Consider the following 26251-nt stretch of genomic DNA (forward strand, 5'->3'; position numbering starts at 1 on the left):
CTCCTTCCCTCCCTTCTTCCCTTCTTCTCTCCTTCTCTCCCTTTCTTCCTTCTCTCCCTTCTCTCCCTTTCTTCCTTCCCTCCCTTCCTTTCTTCCTTCCCTCCCTTCCTTTCTTCCTTCCCTCCTTCCTTCTTTCTTCTTCCTTCTTTCCTTCTTCCTTCCTTCCTTCCTTCTTTCCTTTCTTCCTTTCTTCCTTTCCTTCTTTCCTTTCCCAATGTGACATGCTCTGTACCCAAAAAAATTTAAAATCAAATTATTTTTGGCATTTTGAGCTATAATAAAAAATTTAGTCATGCAGAGCTCATTGTTCTTTGGAGATACCATATTAATGAGGCATACTGGTACATGGATCAGTGTCATCCTGGAGTGGAGACTTATAGTAGAGGGCCCCAAGGACTCTCTTTTTGCTGTTCACTGATTTAATCAATTTGGATGAAGCCATAAATGGATGATATACTTGCCATGCTAACTGTATTAATAGATGTCTTAAATCTGTGATGGTTTACAGAGAATTGGTATCCAAAAATATCCAGATAGTCTATAATGATGGGCTGAAAAATTAAAATTAAATTTCTTTTTTATAATAATAGCTTTTTATTTTTCCAAATACACACAGAGATGATTTTCAACATTCACCCCTGCAAAACCTTGTGTTCCAAATTTTTCTCTCTTTCTCTCCACTTCTCCCCTCCCTTAGACATCAAGCAATCCAATATAGGTTAAATATGTGCAAATTTATAAAATGAAATTTAGACAGATCTTTAGATCAAGTCTTATGCTTGAGATATGGCTATATCAATTCTTGTGAAGAAAATCTGAGAATCTTAGTAGACTGCAAACTCAGTATAAGTTAAAAGTCAAGAAAGCCAATGTAATTGAATTGAATACAATTAATTACACTAATAGAAATAGAGACTATATAATCATATTGTAGAGTATCACATCTAGAATACTATGTCTAGTTCCCAGCATTATAGGACACTGATCAATTAGAGCACATTCATAGGAGAGTGACAAGAATTAGTAGAGAGCTAGAGACTAAGCTGTATCCAGACTGGTTGAAATAACTGGAGATGGTTAGTCCTAAGAAGAGGAGATTTGAGGCTTGATAGACATGATAAGTATCTTTATATACATGAAAATAGAGGTTAGTTCTACTTAGATGGAGGAGATAAGGAAACAATGGAGAGGGAGGCGTGGGGGAGAGTGGGAAGAGGGCAGAATAGCAGCTTTATAATTGTTTACTTTAAGGAATACTTTGCAGCTGTCCCAAAGTGAAGTGAAGTGCGTCAGAAAGTAGTGCAGTTTTCTCTCTTGGGATAAGATTTTGGCTAGTGTGCTGAGCATATTGTAGAGAGAATTTCTACTCAGGAATGGCTCACATTAAATGTTTCTTCCAATTCTGCACTTCAGTGGACCTGTAAAAGTCTACGATTCCATATGACTGTAATAATTAGAACCAAATCTGTCTAATGTGAAGGCTATTTTCTCTTGAAGGCAGGATGGATGTAGTTTCTACTTCAGTCTTTGTGAAGGAAGGAAGGAAGGAAGGAAGGAAGGAAGGAAGGAAGGAAGGAAGGAAGGAAGGAAGGAAGGATGGAAGGATGGATAGACGAAAGGGAAGGGGGGGAAGAAAAGGAAAAAGAAAAGAGGGGGGAAGGAAGAAAATCTTCCAGATAATTAGAACCATCTAGCCTTTTGCTTTGAGAGTCTATTTTTGATTTCTATATGTATCATTTACTGATCTATATTCTGTATCTCCTATTTTCCTATTTCTATATGTCATTCCCTTGCTGGGTTGCTTTTCTTTTGTGGTCAGAGGCTATGTGTCGTATTTTATCTCTTTATCTCCAAAATTCAGCATTATCACTTTGTACATAATTTAAGTTTTAATAAATGTTTATTGAATTGATTTGGCTTGGACGTAAGGACGGATGCTTGAGTAAGTAATGAGTTCAATGTCACTGGAAATATTCAGAGACTGGATGACACTTGTTGGGGATACCCTAAAGGAGAATTTGTTCATCAGCCATTTGAGGGATAATCTGCATGGTCCATTGGATCCTTTCCTGCTGAAATTGTTTAGTTTAAAAAAATAAAATGTGTTATGCTTTTTCCTTGCTCATTCCAGGATCTAGGGACTATCATGCTGAATATCAGTTTTTGTTTCTCAGGATTACAGATAGGGAAGAGTTTAAGAGAAACTGTCCTTGATACACTGAACCCATGACACACCCTAGAAATTGCTTTTTAAACTAAGTCCCTATTTGTTTTCCTACTATTTTTCTCTCTAAAAATTAAAGTCAAAATAGTGGGTCCAGGTAATTTGGACTTTAGGGTTAGAATCTTGGTTAATCTCAAATTCAATAAAGATAATCATTTTTATAACACTTTTGGCTTTCTGAAACCCATTCTTCACAACAATATTGGGAGGGAGGGAAAGAATTATACATTTTTTCAGAAGAAAATGCAGAGAATTGACATGATTCACAAAGGTCATCCTGCTCACCTTCAGCTCTATTGAATGAGCTAGCCCTGGATGTCCTAACTCTAGGTTGCTGCCTTTCTACTCTAAGACACTCTCTTCCCTTGACTTAGTCTGGCCTCAGGTTCCAATATAAGGTGACCAAGAGAGCAGAGTTACTGGTCAGGAAAGAGCAGAGCCTTTTCTCTGATCCCTTCAATGTGACTTAGCCAGCTCCAGTTTGGTGGCGTCATTAAGAGACAGAAGGCTCCATTTATACAGAGCCCAATAGTAACTTCACTCTAGGGGAACCTGAGCCATCAGATACTCTGAGATTCCTCTAAAGTATCCTGTTATTGTATATAAAGGAACGAGCACTGGATTTGATGTCAGGGGACCTGGGTTTCAGTCCTTGTTTTGCCATTTTTTTAATGTGTGACTTTAGGGAATTTACTTTCCTTCCATGAGCCTCAGTTTTCTTCTCCGTGAGATGGGGATGATCATAATTGTACTAACTATCCTATAGGAGTAATTGTGAAATAGTAGTGTGTATAACCCTTACTTTTGGATTATTGTAAAAAGTATTCGTTTTTTAAAATAGTATTTTATTCTTCCAAATACATGTAAAAATAGTTTTCAACATTCATATTTGCAAAATCTGGTTCCAAATTTTCTCCCTTTCTCTACCCTCCTCCCCAAAACAGCAAACAATCCAATATAGGCTTGAACATGTGCAATTCTTCTAAACATATTTCTGTATTTGTCATGCTGCACAAGGAAAAATCAGATCAAAAGGATAAAAAAAAAAGAAAGGAAAAAAACAAACAAACCAACAATCAAAAAAAAAAAAAAAAAGTGAAAATACTATACTTTGATCCACATTCAGTCTCCGTGATTCTCTCTCTGAATGCAGATAGCAAGAAGTATACATTGTAGAATAGTTTGGGTTCTGGAAAGCTAGCTAAAGATTATATAATCCAATATCATTATGTTATGGATGAGGAATCGGAGTTCTGAAGAGGTGGCATGATGTGGCTGACATTAGTAGGAAGATACAGAACTCAGATTTGAAACCTGATCCTTAGGGTCCCAATTCAGGGTTTTAACTTTACATTTCTTTAAAAATGAGAATAATAGTTATTGTATTGGTACTTCTGTGATTGTTCTTCAGTCTTCCCAACACTGATTAGTAATCTTGATTGAGTGCTAATTATGTGTCAGGCACTGTGTTAAACACTGGCCAAAGACAGTCTAGTGGGCAGACAATCGCTCAGTCTTAGCTCCTGGGATTTTTTTTTAATAACTTTTTATTTACAAGATATATGCATTGGGTAATTTTTCAGCATTGACAATTGCCAAACCTTTTGTTCCAATTTTTCCCCTCCTTCCCCCACCCCTTCCCTAGATAACAGGTAGACCAATACATGTTAAATATGTTAAAGTGTAAGTTAAATACGATGTATGTATACATGTCCATACAGTTATTTTGCTGCACAAGAAGAATCGGACTTTGAAATAGTGTACAATTAATCTGTGAAGGAAATAAAAAATGCAGCTCCGGGGATTTGAATGAAGGAGCTTTAACGGGACAAGAGTCAGGTTGAGGAATTTCTCAAGGAGGAGAAGTCATTGGCTAAAGCTTTGAGTAAAATCTATCCCTCACTGCTGAGATGAATGGGCAAGTCTCACCTACTGGGCTGGTGAAATCTGGGCAGCCCATCCAGAAACAGGTCCATGTGTTCCATCAACCTTCCCAGTTGTTAGAAACATCCCTTCATTTCATAGGAGGGGAAATAAAGGACTGGAAATGGTACAGAATCTTCATTGTATGAGAAAGAAGTGGAAATGGGAAATGATTCACATAATAGCTCAGCTAAAAATTGACCAGAACCAGGTCTCCTTGTTTCCAGTCAAGAGATCTTTCCACTTTCATTTCTAATGTTGCTCACAAAAATTATCTAGATTTTTGTAATCCAACACCCTAATTAATTAACCTAATCTCTTTCATTAACCAATCTAGTAATTTATCTAATTTTGATAATCATAATAGATTAAATAATATAGAATTTAAAGAAACTTTAGTGATCTTGTATTCCAATACTCTCTTTTTAAAGAGGAGAAAATGTGGTCAAAGGGTGGTATGATTTCTCCAAAGTCACATCGAGTCAGGTCCTACACTTTTCTGCCACTAACAAGACTTCTGTTTCCCATCTGAAAAGGCATCATCCAGATGGGTTGGTTCAGGAAAGAAAAATTGAGTTGACTCAATTAATTAATTAACTCAATTAACTCAGGTTAGCCCACTTGCCCATGGTTCCCAATGTTGCTGTTTTTCTAACGTGGTCTTTCTGTATTTATTAGCACACGAAGCTGTCCTCAAAATGCTGCCCACTGCTTGTGTTTGTGAACCCAAAAAGTGGAGGGCTGAAAGGTCGAGACCTGCTCTGTAGCTTCAGGAAGCTGCTGAATCCTCATCAGGTCTTTGAACTCACCAATGGAGGCCCTTTTCCTGGGTAAGTTGCCACTGAGCTGTAAATAGCATCCTGCAGAAATTTCCTTCACTCCTCCATACTCCCTCTTCCTGCTTCCACTTCCTGTGCAACCCACTTATTGTATCTCGGACAAATAAGCTTAAGTGTTTGGGGAACAGACTTGGTCTTGGTATAGAGGTGTAAGGGTTGTGACCATCAGCAAGCACAGGTAAGCAGGATCTCTCTGACCTTGAATTTCCTTTCTGGAACACACACAGCTGGGCCTTTTGTTGCCCACTTCTGGAATTAGAGCAGTAAACCGAATTGAAGGGTTTAGTACGAAAGACCAAACAAATCAATGAAGCTCTCTAAATCATTAGGTCAGGGAGGGAAGAGATCATCTAAGTCAATTCCCTTGTTTTATGGCTTAGAAAATTGTGGTTCAGAGAAGAAACAATGACAAGGTGATATAGATGTCTAGTGCTAGGTAAGATTTGAATTCATGTCTTCTAACTCTTAGTCCAGGGCTTGTTCATGTGACATTTAAACTTCTTGCCAGCTAATTATTCTTTTTTGGTAGAAATGTATTGAAACTCTGTCAGAATCCATATGTAGAAGACTTTTCCTTAGATCATTTCCTAAGTAATATTTATGAAATAGTTGCTTTGCAAACCTTAAAGGGATGGATATATATATATATATATATATATATATGTATATATATAAAATGCTAATTATCATAGTCTAGTTAAAAGGATGCTGGACTTAGAAGCAGGAGAGATGTGGATCTGAATCATTTCTATACAATTTACTAACTATGTGGCCATTGGCCACTATTTAACTACTGAGCTTCAGTTCTATCAGTAGTTAAATGGGCATAATGACACTTGGCATATAGTGTTGTGGTCAGGTCCAAACAATATATGTAAGGGTGCCAAACCTTAGGGCACTATATGAATATCAGCTATTATTATTTTTCAAGCCTTGTTCTCTGAGTTCTCAATTTAATTGAGTTGAATTCAATTAAATATTTAAGTGCCTATTACATTCAAAAGCCTTGTGGGTTAGACTCCAGGGATAAAAACAAAATTTTTAATGATAGTTCCTGCCCTCATAGCATATAATAAGCACTTATAAATGCTTTTCCGTCAATTAATTAATTAAGGCAGCTAGGTGATGCAGGATGGGCCTAGAATCAGATAGAGTTGAGTTCAAATCTATGATCCAGGGCAGGTCACTTAACTTCTGTTAAACCTATTTCCATATTAGACCTTATTTTTAAAAATCAAACTAAAGAAACTGATATTGATTTTTTAAAATACCAATAACTAAACTTTACTGAACAAAACCAAGCCTGGCAAAGAGACACAAAATACTAAACTCTGTACCTGGAGATGTATGAATTTGTGTGCCCACCTTCTCGAATGTTGGGGATAGAAAGTATGTACTTTCTCTGATACTTCCCCAGCCTGGTGGTGACCCCTCAAAGGCAATGCCAAGGGAGCACGAAATCTGGCTGAGCTCACAAAGCTAAAAATCACTTTGCGTATGAGCCCCAGGAGGGACCATGTGTCTTGTTATCTCAACATTGGTTCAGCTAAGAATAGAGAGGCTTAACACCGGAGCTCTGGCCATTAGGAGAAGGTTTTCTATTTGTTTATTTTTATCAGAAGACATCAACATCAGTGAAGCAGATGTTCATTGTATGAATTTTTAAAATGGAAAATGTTTTCATATCTTTTATCACCTTCTTTTGTTTATCACAGTCTTTTGATGTTATCACTTTCATTTCCAAATAGAGCTTGCTTTCTTCTTTACTTCCTCTCCATAGAGATCTGTCCCTTGAAAAAAACATCATCACATCAACCCAGTTTGACAAGTATATGTCATGTTCCACACCCATAGTCTCCCTTCTAGAAGAAGGAAGAGAGGTGCATTTTCTTCTCTCTGCTTGGTAGCCAAATGGAATCATTATAACCACACAGTGTTTCTCAAATCATTATTGTGTGCTTCCATTTACATTGTATATATCATTTTCCTGGTCCTCCTCATGTAGTATCTGTTTATCTAAGCCTTCTCCTGATTCTTGTATTCTTTCTTGTTTCTTACAGCATAGTGATATCCCAGTATATTCATGCATCATATTTTATTTTGCCATTTCCTCATTTCTCAAGTTGGTATTTTGTTTCCAGGATGGTTTGGTTTTTTGGATCACATTTCTGATTTTTCCTGTGTAGGGAATTCCTAGTGAGGATAGTCCCTCCACTAATGCAGCTATGGATTGCATTCTGAATTTTTTATTCTTAGAGTCCCAGTTGTTTGCTACTATCAAGGTGCTCCCCTTAAACATTTTTGTATCTATGTGGCCTCTCTTTTCAACTTCTGACCGCTTTGTTAAAGAACCACTTTCTTATATCAATCCATATTGTTTCTCAGAATCAGTTTTGACCCACCAGTGGTGTCTTAATGTTCCTGTCTCTGCTCAACCCCTCCAGCATGAACTATTCCCATCTTGTGTCATCTTTGCCAATTTTCTGGGTAAAATAGCAAACATTACAGTTGTTTGGATATGCATTTCTCATATTAGTAATTAATCTTTCATAATGTTGTTCATAATTTTATACACACTACAAAAAAACCTGGGAGAGAACAGTTTTTGGATAAGGGAGAGAGAATAGAGTTGGTTGAATTCTATTTATAATTTCTTTAATCATTATTTCCATAACTTTTGAAAGTGGCAAGTATCTTCCTTCCCAATTATTGGATGGGGAATGAATTCAACCCTGATGCTTCCTTCTCGATGTTCAGTGGACCATCCCATCTTTCCCCTTCCTAAGAGTCTATTTGGTTTAAGATACTATGAATCAAGTACCAATTAGGCCTCAGGAATAGAAGTCTTTGGGTTGACAAGCTGACTAGCATTCTCATCACTAATCCCAGGATCTTTATATATGTTGGACCTTTGCCTAAAGAAGAAGGGAGATGAAGGACAGGAGCCATCATGATAACTCATATTCTACCTGAGGGATATCTCATATTCTACCTAAGGGATTAGTTGCCATTAGATGATCCAGCAAAGAATTGGGATGGAGGGCAGAGGGAGATACAGGTAAGGATCACAGTAACATACACTTTAAAACATTAGCCTTCTTCCATTTGAAGGTAAATGAAAAGGGCTGTGACTCACTGATACTGGATTAATCTGGATCCAAGTCTTGTGAAGGAGACAGAGACTTTGAAGCTTCAGGATGGCAGGAAGGACTCCCTCACCGCCCCACTGGCCAATAATTTCCCCTAGTCATCTGGAGTTAGTAGGTACTGAAAAGATTCAAGGATGAGTGATTCTTTCCCTCTCGTAGGTCTTTGGTTGCAGTCCTTGCGTGATGAGGGCATGGGAATGAGGATAGGAAGAGAGAATAATTTATGCACAAAAAGATCTTTAATCTGTATCTCCAGAAATGAGAATTGCTTTGTGCTAAGCTAGGCCCTTATGGAGAGCTGCACAACCTTCTTAGGATCTTAGCCTCGTATTTAGAGCTGAGAGGGACTTTCCAGATTAACCAGTCCAAACTCCTGGCAGAGACCAGAAAGGAGAGTCATTTGCCCTGGTTCACACAGCTAGTCAGTTGCTGAGCCAGCGGGTTCAAGCCCAAGACAGTGGACTCCTCGCCTTTGCAGGGCAGAACTCCGCAGCCCATGCAGACGGGGCTCAGGTCTGTGTCTTGCCTCAGCAGGCAACCAGCTCTGTATATGGACACCCCCAACCGCAGACTCTCACTAACCCAGGGACTAGGAGAGTCATGATGTCAAGTATTATCTCAGAGGCCCTAATGGATGACAGAGGGAACAGGCCAGAAAAAAAGTTATAAACACACTTATGGGGTTTTTTGGGTCAGTAATTCCTCTGACATGTTCTCCCTGCCAACTTAAGAGAATAGAAGGCTCTTGTTTATCATTCAGCAACTGAACTTTTAAGGACAGCATAAAGTATTCGGATTCCTGCCCAGAGAGGCCAGGGTCACATGGTCTTGTCTCCTGGGCACCGAAGAACTGAACAAAACAAAACAAAACAAAAACCTCTTAAACAAAACAGATGACATCCTGCTCCCTCCTTCTGGGTTTTTTCCTACTGAAACCGTGATGTGTCCCTCCAAAGAGCAAGGTATGTGAGCTGGGATCAGAACAGTTCCTCCCATTATCATTTGCACTCTTAGCCTTCCAGGGTGCTTTCCCATCTAATATTTCACCAAATCTCAGACAGGGGCAGGATTTATCATCATTTTACACAAATGCTGGACTTGGCACCAATAACACCAGATTTCATAACCTCTGACACTCTGGTCAAAGAACTTCACCTTTATTTCCCCTCAATTACTTCATCTGTAAAATGGGTATAATCATACCCTATTTCCCAGGGTCATTGTAAGAATCAAATGGAATTACATATATAGAGTACTTTGTATACTTAGCATTATATAAATGCTAGTTATTATTATTAGCTATTATGAAGAAAAGAAGGCTCAGAAGGGAAGCGCTAAGGTGCTAAAAGTAGCACTAAGATGCTCGATGCTGTGACTTGATTCAGGTCAACTGAATTGGTGACATCCAGGCCCTCTGATTCCTAAACACCTACTCTTGACTAGACCATGCTCTTAGAATGCAAAGTTTTCCTCCAGGTGTCATACTTGGCCATTTCCTTGGTTCTTATATCAATCTCTTTAATTAAAAAATGAAATTGGTTCTGTGTTTGAATGAAGAAGTTTCTGCTCAGGTTGGTTATTTAGGAATAAGAATTTCTTAGGAATGAATTTGATGCTGCTGTAGAGCCCCTGAGTAAATGAGATGCTTTTTTTCTTTCTCTACTAAGGTTTCACGTGTTCTCCCAAATTCCCTGCTTCCGGGTCCTGGTATGCGGTGGGGACGGCACGGTGGGCTGGGTGCTGGGAGCCCTGGAAGAGATCCGGCACAAATTGACATGCCCAGAGCCTTCTGTGGCCATCCTACCTCTGGGCACAGGTGAGCACATTCAGATCCTGGATGTAAGGACTTAAGGGGGAGGAAGTAACATCCTGGGGGAGAGAGAAAGAGAAGCATTTCATAATAACCAGCAGCAGACAGGGGCACCATGAAGACAGCCCATGTCAAAATACTCCCATTGTTCCTGGTTTCTGTAGTAGCTCTCGTTTTATAAAATACTTGGTACGCAACAATAGGGAATAGAAGTTATATTTCCCTCATTTTATAGATGAGAAGTGTGAGAAACATAAGACCTAGAGAAAGGGAAGTAACCTAGTTTACAGTTACTGGCATAGCCTAAATCCAAAACCTGCTCTCCTCGATTTTGGAAAGTCAGAATTCTTCCTGCTGCCTCACAGACAGTGAAAATACGAACTAGCATTTGAGAGAAAAATAGTAACTCGCATGTTTTTAGTAATTTAAAGTTTACCAAGGACTTTTCAGGTACCTCTGATCAGAACATGACTTTAAGTCTTATTTTTCAGGAGACAGATAGCTAGAACACTTAGAAGGGGTGCTGGTAATTGGGGAAGGATACCTCTAGGGGGCATACCTGAGTAATTATTGAAAGGATGCAAGAGATTGAGCTCTCTGTTCAAAGACACTTTCCAATTCCTCTGGAGCCATTATCTTATCTCTCCCCATAAAACCTGCTCCCAAGAAGGAATGGAAATTCATTCACACTGAGGTACAGAGGTGTTGGTCACTGAAAAGAGCTTCCTCCTCAGAAATATTTGTATTTTGAAAGGCATCAAAGGTGTCCCTCTGTACCAAGGTATCCCTCATTTGAGGTAAATCTCAGGATGATTTCAAAAAAACTTGAGAAGACTTGTATGAACTGATACAAAGTAAAGTGAGAAGAATCAAGGGAACTGTTTGTACAGTAACAGCAATATTGTGAAGATAATCAACTTTGAAAGACTTGGGAGTCTGATCGATACAATAACCAATTAGGAGTACAAAGGACTCCTGATGATATATACTCTCCACTCCCAGGTAGTGTGGCCAACTAATTGCATAAAGATAGGAAAGACACTTCTTTGGCAGAAGGTATCGCCTCATCTGGGTGTACCCGGTACCAGTGAAATCACAGGCCCAGTATCTCCCTGTCCCTGTCATGGCCCAGGGCCAGTAGCTTGAAATTGCTGCTGTTAGAGAATTCTAGGTGTTCACAACACTGCCAGGTGGCACAGATGATAGAGCACCATACCTGGAGTTGGGAAGATTCATCTTCCTGAGTTCAAATCTGGCTTCAGACACTTATTAGCTGGACAGGTCACTTTACCCTGTTTGCCTCAGTTTCCTCATCTGTAAAATGAAGTGGAGAAGGAAATGCAAACCACTCCAACATCTCTGCCAAGAACGTTCCAAATGAGGTCATGAATAGTTGGATATGAATAAAATGACTGAACAACGACAGCAACAAAGGCATTAATAGCCAATTTAGGGGGAGGAGCTTTTCCCATTTTCAGTGGCTACCCTTCATTTGTCCAGCAAACATATGTCAGAAGCACAATTCTGGACTCTGCTGATGGAGATAAGATAAGTAAGACACAGTTCTCTGTCTTCCAGGACATCCAGGAGACTTCATATACAGTCTAGTGGGAAAAAGAGGGAGGAAAAAGAGTTATGCAAGAGAAGCATAAAGTGATAGGAGATTTCTGATATTGAATAAAATACATACAACTAGGAGGATCTCTGTTGAAGTAACAAATTCTTAGAACTAGAAAGTACCTTGGAGTCCAATCATTTCAATTTATAGAGGAGGAAATGGTGTCAAGGGAAATTAGATTTTTCTAAGATGGGGAATCAAATTCAGATTTCTCAAGTCTCAGTCCCACACTTCTGTTACCAAGGTATCTCACATTTGAAGTATACCTCAGGATGGTTTAAAAAAAAAAAAAAAACAGAAAATTTGTATGAACTGATACAAAGTAAAGTGAGAAAAACCAAGAGAACTGTTTGTACAGTAACAGCAACATCCAGGAAGATAATCAGCTTTGAAAGACTTGGGAGTGTGACTGACACAATAGCCAATTACAAGTATAAAGGACTCCTGATAACACATAGTATCCACCCCCAGACAGAGAGTTGATAGATCTAGAGTGCAGATTGAAGCATATTTCTTTTTCTTTCTTTTTTTTTTCTTTTTTTGGAAATGGCTAATGAAGGAATTTCTTTTGCATGACTATATGTTTATAATTGTTTTTGTTTTCTTCTCAATGGATGAGAGAAAAGGAGAAGGGAAGGAAAGAATTCAGAACTGAAAATAAAATAAAATTGAATTTAAAAAAATAAAATGAAGTATAACTTGGCAGATACATAGGAATTACACAGGTAGAAATGGGGAATGATTCCATGTATAAGAGAAGGCTTGAGCAAAAATAAGGGAAAATATCTTGAATATGTTAGAGGGCCTGATGATTACTCAGGTTTCATTAGAGAATAGAATAACTAAGAAGGGAGATTCTGGAGGTTAGGACAGTAACTCATTTTAGTCCCTAGCTTTTGAGACTCACTTAGGACTTGGAAGGAAATAGTTATTTACTTTGGGTGTTTTAAGAAAGTATGAGTGCTCCCTTTTTTCCCAGGTAATGATTTGGGCAGAGTGCTACGCTGGGGAGCAGGCTACAGCGGGGAGGACCCCTTCTCCATTCTGGTGTCTGTGGATGAAGCTGATCACGTCCTCATGGACCGATGGACAATTCTTCTGGATGCCCAGGATGTTGTCGAAAACACTGAGAATGGGCTGGTTGATCCAGAGCCCCCAAAGGTAATAATGAATTACCTGAAGTAATAGAATAATTGTTCACCCATCAAGATTCTGATTTTGGGATTGGAAGGGACTCTAGACCATAGAAGGACAGAGTAGGAAGAGTAAAAGATGGGAGGAAACCTTAAGAATTTTCTAGTCCATCACTTTTACTTTATAGATGAAGAAATTGAGGTCCTCCATCCCAGCATTGAGTGATTTGTCCAGAATCTACATGTAGTAAATAGGATTCAGATACTTTACTTTTTTCTCACATCTTTCTATTTAAGCATGGTGAGATGTTAGCTTAAAAAAATTTCCTTACTGAAAACAAGCTATATACTGGCCTCTGAGCAGGAAACATCATGGCAAATTCACTTGATTGTTTGGGTACCATTTGAAAACCATGTACCTGAAGAAGAAGTTTTTGCAAGGGTCAATGCTGAAAAATTACTCAAGCATATATTTTGTATATAAAAAACTATAATAAAAAAAATAATAAAATTTTTAAAAAAGAAAAGAAAGCATTGTGACTCTGTAACTTCCTTCAGAGCTCACCTATAGTGCCACTAACTAAATGAGGCCCTTCCTGATTTCATAAGCCTCTTTTCCCCAATTAGGGGCATTCAATCTTCCTTTTAGTTACCTTGCATTTACTTTCTCATTTACCTCTGTACACATTATATTTCTCACCACCTCCATTTCATTTTTGTATCTCCAGGACTGGCATAGTGCCTAGCACAAAGTAAAAGCTTAATAAATGTTTTAAAATTGAATTGGGAAAACTGAGGTTCAGAGAAGTAAATTAACTTGGTCAGGGTCATATAAATGAATGTGCATCCAGGTCCCAGATCGCTCTTAATTATCCCAAGTTATCCAAGCAAGCAAAGTGCTATAGGAGGGGCAAACTGGGACAGATGAGTAGGAGTGGAGGATGAGTGGGTGAGAGGGGGCAAGGCATAGAGGAAGGGGCCAAGGATGCCGCAGCAACCTAAGCCTAATGGCATAGACATAAAGAGATGGGGGAGGAGGGTTAGTCTGTTCCTTTTGCCCTGAGGGGTAGGCTGAAAGGGTCTGAAATCAGCTATATTTTGTGGTATCTCTTACATCTTGGGTGATAAGGAAGGAGTAGCTCAAGAGAAACAGAAATGGCCCAGAGAGTCATGTTTTCTCATGGTGACATTTCTGTTTTGACTTTACTTCCTCCTCTTCCTGCCTTTTCCAGATTGTACAGATGAATAATTACTGTGGAATCGGAATTGATGCAGAATTGAGTTTGGACTTCCACCATGCAAGAGAAGAGGAGCCAGGCAAATTTACTAGCAGGTAGTCATCATGGATTTTCTAAAGCCTATGACTGAGGGCAAGGTGAAATTTATATTGGGCTTGGCCACCCTAGAATCTTGGGATCATATATTTAGAGCTGGGAGTTCATTGATTTCAGCCCCCTGATTTTACAGATAAGAATAGGAAGGCTTGGGAAGAGCCTCACTTTACACTCTTACTAGCTGTGAAACTCTAGGCAAGTTACATAATCTCTTGTCTGCCTCAGTTTCCTCATCTGTAAAATTTTGATAATAATAGCACTCACTCCCAGGATTGTGAGGATCAAATGAGATATATGTAAAGCACTTTGTACAGTGCCTAGCAGATAATAAGTGCTTAATAAATGTTTATTACCTCCTCCTTCCCTTTCCCTTTCCCCTTAAATGAAGCTCCCACATAACTAAGGAGCACAAGGTAAGCCAACTAGCCCCATGCCTCCTTGCTTTTGATTCAAGGCTTTAGTACTGAGGAAGGGCTAGAGACACCTGTGAGGGTAAGGATATTTTCCGTCTTTAGATTCCACAACAAAGGAGTGTATGTCAAAGTTGGGTTACAGAAGATCAGTCATACCAGGAACCTCCACAAGGATATCCGACTTCAAGTGGACCAGCATGATGTGGAATTACCAAACATCGAGGGGCTGATCTTCATCAACATCCCCAGGTAACAAGCACCCCAACTGCTGATGCTCAGCAGGTCCCAAATGAGGGCTTGCTCAATTAAATTCAGCTAACATTTCCTGGAGACCTGCCCTATGCAGGGCCCCAATAACACAAAATGGAAAAACAACCACATACTCTCTGCCCTGTTTTAGAGAAGGGGTTGAAAAACATTCACAAATAAAGTTAAAATAAGATGAAATGCCCGGAAAATGCCAAGCAGCCTTAGAAATTCTATGATGGTACAAATAGTGGGGATAGTCACATTTCCATCTAGAGAGATCAGGGAAGGTTTCATGGAGGAGGAGGTTGGTTCATCAAAGGAGGTTGGTTCATCAGTTTTATGAAACTTGAGAGATTAGACGATTCAAGAGCAGATCAGTGTGAATGAGTAATTTGGATTATGAAGTATTTAAAAAGAGGCCTCATTTTTCCAAAATAACCATATCCCCACTTCTCTTGAAACATGATCCCAGATTTTTCTCATCTCCATTGCTCTTGATTTTGTTGATGCAGCTGGGGCTCTGGAGCAGATCTCTGGGGGTCTGACAATGATTCTCGGTTTGAGAAGCCACGGATTGATGATGGTCTGCTGGAGGTGGTTGGGGTGACAGGCGTTGTTCACATGGTAAGTTCTCTGAGAAGCAGGATTTGCTTCTTCCCTCTTGTTGAGAGCTTCATGTTGCTGTGACAGAATTCACAAAGTGTATTTGGGTTTCTCTGGAGTTCAGAGATTGGGAGGGGAGGGAAAGGGAAAAGAAAAGGGAGATTGTCATCTTAAAAAATCCAGAGATATGGCAGCTGGTGAGTTTAGGATCTCTAGTCAAACCATCTATGGCTCTTCCTTGGCAATGGGATAAAATCCTAGATCATCAACCTACAATTCAAAGCCCTTAATAAGTTACTTCATCTTTCCTGTTATCCCTTTTTGTCTCCCTCCTTCCCATCTAGACCAGGCTCCTCTCCCTTCTCTCTGTATATGATAAGACTAATTTCATTTCTGCTTCTCTCCCTCTGTGGAATGTCCTCCTCATTCTATTGACATCCAGCTTAGAGGATTTGGACATGAGCTAGATCCTGAAGGATGGTTAGAATGTAGAGGAGCAATGAACAGTGAGAAATCTTTGTAGTGTATTACTTGTAGATCTCTATGGGTGTTTACTATTCTGACTTTATATAAATCTGTTTAGAATTTTGCCTTTGGCTTGTGAGGGTGGGAAGCACTGAATAGTTCCCTTCATCTTCACAGGGCCAAGTGCAGGGGGGATTGCGCTCAGGAATCCGAATTGCTCAAGGTTCCTATTTCCGGGTCACCCTCCTCAAGCCAATCCCAGTACAAGTTGATGGAGAGCCGTGGATTCAGTCCCCAGGCCACATGATCATTTCTGCTGCTGGACCAAAGGTACACATTTTCAGATCATGTCCATCTTATATTCAATATAAATGTCTTATCCTAGTACAACAGCTTACAAAGTGCTTTCAGCATTTTCCAACTCATTTCATTTTCATATCAAACCTCTGAAAGTAGAGGAGTCAGTGTTAATTCTATAAGTGATTGAACTGAGACACAGATAGGCAGAGTAGTTTGCACGCGTTCATACTACAAATCAATAGCAAAGCCTCTGTTAAGATGGGAGAATTTGACAAAGGAAGAAGCATAAATCCAGTCCCAGAGATTAAAAATCTATATTGAGGACAGTAAGAAAATAGATTTGCTTGGAGTGGAGCAAGTTGTGTTAATAAGGTATGAAGTAATAAATGTCAGACATAAGAGTTTAGATCTCAGATAGAAATTGTACATTGGAAAAGGTTCCTCATAAGACCTCAGTTGCACTTCCAAACCTGAATTTTGCTAGCTCTATACCTGGGCAAGTTGTTCCATATCTTAGCCTATTTCATTTGCCATAAAAATGAGATTATAAATTGTGCCCTTTCATCATTACCAATTCCACAAGAATTGTGAAGGAAAATGCTATATGTAAACAAAATGCTTTAGAGATGTGAGTAGTTATCATTATCTAAAAGATGATATGGGGTCTTAATGTGTCCCTTATTAGAGGCCATGATGAGAGTCAAGTTCCAAGATGATTAAGACAGCTGAGTGTGGGACGAATTAGGGAAGCAACATTTCTCTGCATCTCCTTCCCTCCTTCCCCCCATTTAATTGCAGAGATAGAAGGAGCAGAGAGCTTGATATACGGCTGGGTTGGGTTGATGTATTGGTTAATATTGCTGATTCACTTTTAGTTTTCTCTTTCTTTTTTATTTTTTGTTGCAAGGGATGGCTCTCTGCCTGAGGAATATATTGAGAAATGAAAGTGCTAGAGAAACAAAGGACATCAATAAAAAAAATTTGAATTTCTGAAGGAGGAAAAAAATAACTCCTAGCATTTTTCTTTCAGGAGCAAAAAAGTTTTTTTCTTCCAGTTCTTTGCAGTGAGAGCCAAGGTTTCTTGTGCTGTTTGGTTAAGATTTTAAAGTTATTTTCTAATAATAGTAGAAAAATTAAGCCTGCCATGCTTTTTTTGTTCTTTTTATGGAAAGACAAAACGGGCAACCTTTTTTTGAAGTGGCTTTCATTCCTAGAATCCATTTTCTAAATTGGGTTTTGTGTGACCTCATCTAGCAGCAATTATATTAGATAAATAACTTGGTGCATGAGAGCCCTGCCACATCTGGAACAGTCATGTGATGTGTCTCAAGAGAGAATCACAGGAACCTGGAGAACAGTGTACATGTTAACTATAAAATGGAAATGAAAATGTCAGTAGAAAGTAGTCAGCTCTAATGAACTCTTAAGTCCCAGGGAACAAAGGACAAAGAACATCTTAGAGATAGCTAGGTGGAGCTGCAGACAGAGTCAGATCAAAGTTCACATCAGGCAAGTCACTTAATCTGCCTCAGTTTCCTCAACTTTGGTTGTTAATCCTTTGTTTTCAAAGAAGACTAATGAAGATTTGGGGGGATGACTTGTTTATGAATCTGATTTAAGTAAGGCAGAATTGCATAAACTTCTCAGGCTCTCTTTCTGAATAATCCAAGTAGGAAGGGATAATAATAGTGCCAAACTCTCAGGGTTCTTAGGAGGATCAAATGAGATTAGATTGGTTACATTCCTTCCTTCCTCCTCCCTCCCTCCTTCTCCTTCCTCCCTCCCTCCCTCCCTCTCCTTTCTCCCTCCCTCCTTCTCCTTTCTCCCTCCCTCCCTCCATTCCTCCTCCTTCCTTTCCTTCCTCCCTCATGCCCTCCTTGTACTCTTTCAGTAGACATGTGGAACACCACAAGCAGAGCATGTGTTTACATTGTCGATACACTGTCAGATATCATCATTTAGATTTTGATTAACTGCTTTTCTTTATTACGATGTAGATTTTAGGGTGGGGAGTGTCTAAGGAAAAATGCTATTGTTTAAAAACAAAAAGCATCTATTTGAAAAGGGCATGATGCTGATAGTTAATTTGTTATATGACCTTGAGCAAGTTCTTTTCTTTTTCTGGTTATGGTTTTCCTATCAGTAAAGAGAGAGTATTTGTAGAATCTTAGAAGTCATCTTGTCCTACTTATTTTACAGATCAGGAAACTGAGGCCCAGTGAAGTGAGGATCATTGCCCCAATTCTTATAGATTGCCCAAGATTCAAACCTAGTTCCTCTCCCTCCAGATCCATTGGATTATCTCTGACAATTCTAAAATCTGGTTATTCTATGACCTCTGATTCCATTACATACCAGTTTAATGACAAACCTTCATCTCTTTTTCTGCTACCTCTCCAGGTTCACATGTTGAAAAAGTCAAAGCAGAAGCCGAAAAAAGGAACAGGAAGCATGAAGGATACCAAAATGGAGAGTTTCGGAGGCTCAGAAGGAGAGCTGAAATAGAACAGGATGTGGAGCCCTAGCCAGTGAATGGCTCCCAGTGCACCCCAGGGCTGGGGCAGAGAATGGGAAAAGAAGGCTTGCTGATATTCCATGCTCATTGCTGCCCTTTCATCATGTTTCCCATGTGTTAAGTCCCATCTGCCCCTTGTGCTCTTAGCTTGGAAATGTGTGCATTTCATGGCTTTTTAGGAACCTATTCCTTCATCTTGAGATTTGCCATATAAAGAAGTTAGAAGAAGAAACAGATTAGCCCCAGCATAGGCTTGGGGACAAACTCACTTATTGACTCGCACCAGAATCAAACCATAAGCATCTATTTATCCATTGAATGTAATTTCTGGCCCTTTTTTGTCAGGTTCTTAGGATGCTCTTCCCAGACCAAAAAAAAAAAAAAAAAAAAAAAAAAGGCTTCTCATGTACACAACTACTCCCAGGAAAACAAGAATCAGAAAAGGTGTGGGCGTTGATCTCCATTACTGAGGTCAGACTCATCTGGCATCAAGCTGGCTTTTCATTAAATTCTTGGTTGTTGTGGGTGTTTACAGAAAACCTAATGAGGCCTTCCACACAGTTTTAGCTTTGGTCACATCCTGTCCAAAGCTGCAGTTTGGTAGTACAAGTTATATTAACATAGCCATTTTATCCCAATATCTTTGAAGTGTTTGATGGAGACATTTATGGGATCAGTCATATTTATTACATTCCCCATTCTCAAGTGCCAGACTTTGTTGTGGTGAGAATCTGTGGTCAACGTGTACATATATTCCTAACTGCTTGACAGAAGATGTCATCTCCAATGGACACTCTATACCTATCTTTAAATTATGTACTTAAAGGTGCCAGAGACCTCCAGTGTGTATACAGTAGTGCCATTGAATTAAAATGAATATTAAAGAAAGAAAGTAATCTATGAAAAAAAATTAGAAGGAAAAAGAACAGATGCAGTTGAGAAGATAAAGGGTAAGGAGATGGATTTTTTTTTGTTCTTTTCTTTGGACAAATCACCTCTTATGGCCTGTTATCAATGTGAAGAGGGCTTCACATTGAGAGCCAAGACTAGTGATGTTACTATAATGTCTTATCTTTCCCCCTCCTAGACTTTCTTCTGCAAACACTCCCTTGATGGATGTTTTCTTGCCTTTACTTTCCTCCTCTTTTTATTGGCCCATCCTTCTTTAGCATCTTGGCCAGTGCAGTAGCCAATTTGATCAGGTAGACCCAAGAATGATACTTCGCTAATGTGGAGAGAGGCAGTGAATAATAGGACTTCATTTATCCCACAAGAATGCTACACTCTTTCAGAATGAAACTTTATACAAAGAGTTAGTCATTTCCCTTTGGAGGAAAAAAATGCCCATTCTGTAGATGTTCTTATTTCTTGCCAGGTGTGTGGGGTTGTAGAGGCTGGGTGATACACTAAAATTAGAAATGTTTTCTGAAGATTTCAGAGGTACTTCAACTAAGAAAATTGAATTCACAATGAAGAGCCATTATTTCTTTGACTTGATAGTTTTATACTAAATTCTTAGTCTGGTCTATATAGAGAAAGCGGACTCCAAATGGCCTCCGTCTGAACATTTGATCTCTTCCATGCCAGAGAACTTTTCCTATGGTGCCCTCAGAGAGTTGGACCAAGAGAGGGAACAGTCTATATGAGTGCTTAGGTCATTCTTTCCCTAATGGTACTGACAGATGTGTTCAGTACTCCTGGGCATTCGGCTTCAGATCCATCTTTCAGACCTGACCCACCTCCCTCAACCTCAAATCCTACCTCTTTGATTACAGTCAGGATCAGTAGTCGCAACGTGACAGGGACCATTTTGTTAAAACATCCCACTGGGGCTGCCATTGGCTATATGATGAGTGCCCACTCACCCTTCTTTAAAATAGTGCTTTGGCCATAAGTTGTGGAAACCTGGCCTCATTCATTAGATGAGTGACCCTGACATGTGGTTCCCTGGGCAAATTGACTGCAAATCCAGCTGAGCTAATTAAAGAAACAGGAAAGTTTACATTTTGTTAGATTGTAGGAAAGATCCATTTTTCAGGGGCTATGAATGCTTTTAGGAAACAGATGAGGCTGCCTGACTGCTTATTTAAACTCCCAGTGTTTCAATTACAAATATCTGTTTTACTTCGAAATGGGGATTTAAAAAAATTAGATATGCTGAATCCAACCCAAAACTTTAGAGATTATAAATTCTTCCTGTGCATTAGGCCAAGTCCCTTAATCCTTTGTACAACCTATGGAAGTGTATAAAGAGTTCTGACTCAGGAGATGAATGAGATTCCCTTTCCCCCATTCCACCCCACTGCCAATGCTCATTACCTTCCTAAGCCTCAATTTCCTTATCTGATGGCTTCTGAAGGCCATCTGTTTATAAGAAATATGGAAATATTTCATTAGAAGACAATATCTACAAATGCTTTAAAATATGAGGCATTTTTTAATCATCTCATATTCTATATTTTATGGTCAGTATTTTTATATTAAATAAGAATTATAACATAAGCAGGGTACTTGATTTCTCAGCAGGAAGGTCCACATTGGGTAATCCCCTTTAGATGACAGAGCCTTAAAGTTACTCTCCTCTCTGGGGAAGTGGACATGGAGAAAATTGGGGCTATTTGAGCTTATAAGACTATATTTTCCAGAAGAGAGCTGATGAGACACTTGGAATTTTCCTGCTGACCCAGACAAACCCTATATTTAAGTGTTTCAATTTTTGTATGAAAGTAGGTGGTTGTTTTGCTCTAAAAGCTGTAACAAATGAAGCACACAGCAAAAAGTATTCCTTTTATTTTTTTAAAGAGGTTTTAAAAACTAACTCGGTCCAGTCATGCCTCTTAACTTTCTTTTGGCAAGTGGGATGCTGGCCCTGTTTAATACTTTAGAACACTGACCATTACAGAACTGTGGAGCTTAGAGACCATCAAGTTTATTCCCATGGTTTGACTGAGGAAGAACATGAAGCCCAGAGAGAGGATGTAGTTTCCCATGCTCCTAAATGGGATCACACCTCTCCTTGCTCTCAATCTCATTTCTTTCCATCCTTTAGAGCTGGCTGTCTCCAATAACTAAAACTGAAAAGCCTATCTCCTACTTCCAGAGTTAGGAGAAATGGGAAGATTATAATGGTCACTGTCATATTGGGGCCGCCAAAGATGTTCATTTAAGTTTTAGATAAGTGGGTAATTTCTAAGGAAACAGTTTATAGTAGAGTATGGGCTTAGGTAGCCAGCCAAGGAAAACAGCTCCATGTGGTGTTTCAAGCTTCTATTTTTACCCCCACAAAGAAGAAGGCATCCTGAAGACAGAAATGAAAAGCAGGATTCTCTATCCTGAGGGAGAAGAAGATAAACATTTTTCTGTTCTTGTGTGATAAGTAATGTGTTTTGTAATGTGCTGAGGTTTTCAGCCATCTGATGATGGATTAGAGGAGTGGACTTTTGTCTTTCCAGAAGACAAAAGACTAGTACGGTGAATGTCCACACATAATCATGCTACGGGATTTTCCTCCATCCTTAGGCTAATTAAGACCTTTCCTCTATCAGTCTTTTCTTAGGTCCTGATGGGCTGAATGCTGAGCTGAGAACAATCAGAGAAGTATTGATTTAGGGTCAAATATTGCTGGGTAGTTGCAAATGATTGCCTAAAAAATCTTTTGATTCTGAAAATCATGTGTAACATTATTTCATTGTTCAAAAATCCAAAGATTAATTCCCCTCTTTATATATTCATGTATTCCTGGAAGATGTGACTTAAGAATTCTTTTCTTTGGGCTTTCAGACATGAGATTTGTATTTTCATGAACTATATGTTACCATTGTCTGTGTTCAGGCTATGGCCTAGAAGGGATGAGACTCTTCTTTTAACTCTTACATTCCCTGAAGTTTACAAAGAATAAGTTCCAGCTGCTGGAACATGGTCAACCCCATTTATTTGGAACTCTCTAGATCAGAATTTGTAAGTCAGGACCAGACTTGAGCAAAGTTTACTTAGGAATATAGCTTTACAGAACAAGTTAGCAGTGTAAATAAATATGTTTGGATAGGGACAAAGCAACTTTTAACCTACTTAATCCAACAAATTGTTGTCGAGCACTTTAGAAGTATACATTTGCTGATAGTTAACATGCAAATTGCAAATAATTCTTATAAGTTTTTTTAAGCAGGTTACTTATTTTAAGCTTAGTTGAGTTTCTGAATGTACTTGAAAATAGACTATTGTGTTTTTTTTTTTCAGAAATTTTTTCTAATTTGAATTGTTCATTGATTCAGGCTGACCTTCAAAATTAATTTAAACCTACTATGCCTAGATTTCAGCATAAAAAAAAAAGATAAAAAGCAGTTTTTGCTTTGCCTTATTACTCCTGATGAAGAAGACTAATTTTTAAAATGTGTTAAGATAAATAAGATGATACATGGGGTGTCTTTTGAGGACCCCTGAAGGAAAAAAATTATGTAAACTCTGGACTTTGGTCATTGCTATTTCTGCCTCAAATTTTATCTCTATTTTAAAAGAATAGAAAATCCCTTGATTGTGAAGAATCTAACTGGGCCAGTGATCTGTATACAGTAGTTGCTTAGAAGACATTAATGAATGACTGACAGATTATGTAATATTCCTTCTTACATTTGGAACCCAACTGGTGTCTAGAGATAACAGGACATTTGGTCCCCAGGTATGAAGACAATGGCTTTCAGTATTACTCAGATGGCCCCTGCTTCCTCCAGTGACCTTCCTTGAAAGTGTGGTGTGAAATAGAGCATTTGAAATGGAGGCAGTCTTTGACTATGGAATGAGCTAGGATTAGATAACTCTCTGTCTAAATTGACATTTTGGTGTCTTTATTTCATCAATTTGGCAATAAACAATGTGCCTATTTTCCTATTCTCAAAAGAAGTTTGGGTCCATGAAGTTGTAGGCTTTAAGGAATCCTTTTGATGTTTTCCATTCCTTGTCAAGATAAGAAAAGAATGGGTTGGGGAAAAACAATTTAAAAGAAAAAATAGACCACAAACTTTCTTCAAGTTGAACCAAGTTTGAGAAGCTGAGTGCCTCAGTATGTGACAACATTGATTTTTAAGTGTCAAAGTGGAACCATGTGGCTTATGCCAAGGAACCGATCCAGGTGGGTCAGTCAGCACCTTCCAATTCTGATTTCTTGCTTATCCCTCTTCAAGCTTCTGCCAAACTCTGTGAACAGATGAATTGTACCTATAAACCATTCTGTGATGGAATATCATTTTCTCATCATGTGCCTCAAGTAGGAGAATTCTCATTGCATATGTTTACTTGCAGTTTTTCATCTAAAAAAAAAAAATTAATGGTGTTACTAGTTTCTACTTGTTGCTTGGCAAGCCACTGTATTGGTTCCTGATCCATAAGAATCATTGTTTCTAAATTGTAGTCAGTGTACAAAGAAAATTAAGGTGAACTTTTTCTTTTTATATTTAAATATGAGTTTTGTCTTCGTGTCCCTAGACTGTTTTCTGTATATATTTTGCATTGTGGCCATGTGGTGGTTTTCTTCTGACTGCACTTTGCACTGACCTGAATTCTGAACTCTATGTATAATTTATGGGTATCAGAGATAGAAAATAATTTATATCTGTGACAAATACAGTACTGGTCATTTCCATTGTATATTGTGTCTGATTTCTCTTTGAAATTTGGGGTTATAATGGTAACAATTTGAAATTTTACAGCACTTCAGAGGAAACCTGAAATGGTGTAGTGAATGCTGGGTTCAAGTTCTGCCAGTGATAATTACTAGTCAGACCATTATGGGCAAGTTAAGGGCCAGGCAATCACCTGAGTCTATATAAGGGAGAAATAGATTATGATCTGCCTCACATGTATGTATGTACATTATATACATGTCTATATGTACACATATACATGTGCATGCACATGTTTGTATACATAGTTACATATGTATATATAGATATTTCTGTAATAAAGAACTCTATAGATATCCATCTAGTTACTTATCTATCATGGATCCTTGACTTATAGATGCATGTTACACATTAAGGTTTACATGTGGTGAGAGCAGTTGTTCCTGCAGCTGGTCTGAGGAAGAGTCCTAACCCCACAAAAAGAGACAAGCGTTCTGGAGGAGAAAGGCAGGGTTGCCACCAGAGCAGAGGCAGTTGCTCAGTCGTGAAGGCAGCAGAATTTGGAGGCAACAGTAGACGGGGGCAGTCCTTGTACATGAGAATAGCTCAAAGCCAACAAAAAGTTGGACGTGCAAAATAGACATCCTGAACCTCACTGCTGACCCCCTTGTTCTCGTATTTCAGCTAGGCTCCTACTTTTCCACTTTGGGGTCTACTTCATATTGGTCCCGGACTCATGATCTTCAAGATTGTTCCTTGTCACACTCAGGCCCGATAGCTCTGCCTACCTCTGGGGAGGGTTCTTCAGGATAGATTCCCCAGTACAACGTAATTCTTGGAGGACTGGTGTCATTTAAATCAGGGCTTCTCAAACATTTTCCACTCATGACCCCTTTTTGCCTGAGAAATTTCTACATGACCCTAGGTATATAGTTATGTAAAACAGGAATACAAATCAAACATTTGCTGATGATAAGTCCTAATTTCACAATCCCCATATTCAGTTACATGACGCTATATGGGGTTGCAACCCACAGTTTGCTCCAAATTACCCTAACATGGTAGTTAGCCGCGGCTCCTCCCCCACTCATTTGTACAGTGACATCCCAAGATGAGTGGATACTGAAGAATATGGCTGTAGGGTCTGGAATTCCCCAACCAAGGGAACTCCAAGCTTCCTCTCCCCCACTCCCAACTAGGGGGCAAGTTAATTGTTCCAAAGAAAGGCAGGGAGTTCTGTTATGATTATATAAGAGGGTTAATAATCATAATGGGTTACTTATATAGAGGCTGTCTGGGGGCAGCTTCCAAGCAACTCATCGAATCTCAGATCCCCACCCTGCAGTCTGTGGTGGTGACCAGATATTCAGTGGATCCCCACGCACAGTCTCAGCCCCTACTCCTTTCTTTCATCCATTGCCTAACCACTACATACTCTTGACCAGAGTGCATTTTTAAGGTATATTTATAAAAACAAATTAAACTAAGGCAAAACAAAAGACACTTTGTAGTGTCCATCATGGCAGAAGGATGACAGCTTCAAAGTGTGATGTATGCTGGCCTTAAAAGCATTTCTACAGTTGATGAACTTGAGAATTAAGGCTCTGTCTTGTTTGTGTGTCTGGAGATCTTCAGTCTCACCCTGCAAAAAATGAAATCGAGTTCCCAGACACAAGGGCGTTTGCCCCGGCTTCTTACCTCATAGGATGTTGCTCATGCTGGCCCCGACGGACATGAGCTTCTCAGCAGGCCCCGTGAAACCCAAAGCCTCCCGATGCTGAGGAATCCTGCTGGAGTCACAAAGTCTCAGGGGTGGTGCACGCAACTGCATTCAGAGGCTTGGAAACAGTTTCCAAGGATGTTCATATCGGAGGGCTAGTGGAAAGAAGTTGTCAAGGAGGCAGAATTCACCCAAGTGAAAAAAAAGCCACGTCTTCAGTGCAAGTTTGAGCTCTAGATGTTAGCGTTTTGGAATGGTAAAGTGTGGAATAAAGAAAATCTCTGGGACTTTTCCTTAAAAAGGTCAGAGGTGAAGGGATCATCTCAGCTACTCAGACTAAG

The 26251-nt window shown here is 39.1% G+C and overlaps 1 protein-coding gene across 1 annotated transcript in view; it reads left to right on the top strand.

Annotated features, from left to right (window-relative positions):
- DGKQ (diacylglycerol kinase theta) overlaps positions 1-24215 on the top strand; it is a 103271-nt gene extending 79056 nt beyond the window's left edge. Inside the window, exons 16-23 of the mRNA XM_051966284.1 lie at positions 4826-4977; positions 9803-9951; positions 12543-12724; positions 13929-14029; positions 14546-14692; positions 15205-15316; positions 15938-16090; positions 18461-24215. Of these exons, the coding sequence (XP_051822244.1) occupies positions 4826-4977; positions 9803-9951; positions 12543-12724; positions 13929-14029; positions 14546-14692; positions 15205-15316; positions 15938-16090; positions 18461-18565 (1101 nt within the window). The 3' untranslated portion in view covers positions 18566-24215. The remainder of the gene's footprint in view (positions 1-4825; positions 4978-9802; positions 9952-12542; positions 12725-13928; positions 14030-14545; positions 14693-15204; positions 15317-15937; positions 16091-18460) is intronic.
- Positions 24216-26251: the final 2036 nt, after the last annotated feature.

The sequence above is a fragment of the Antechinus flavipes genome, chromosome 6 (genome assembly GCF_016432865.1).
Source record: "Antechinus flavipes isolate AdamAnt ecotype Samford, QLD, Australia chromosome 6, AdamAnt_v2, whole genome shotgun sequence".
NCBI classification, from domain to species: Eukaryota; Metazoa; Chordata; class Mammalia; order Dasyuromorphia; family Dasyuridae; genus Antechinus; species Antechinus flavipes.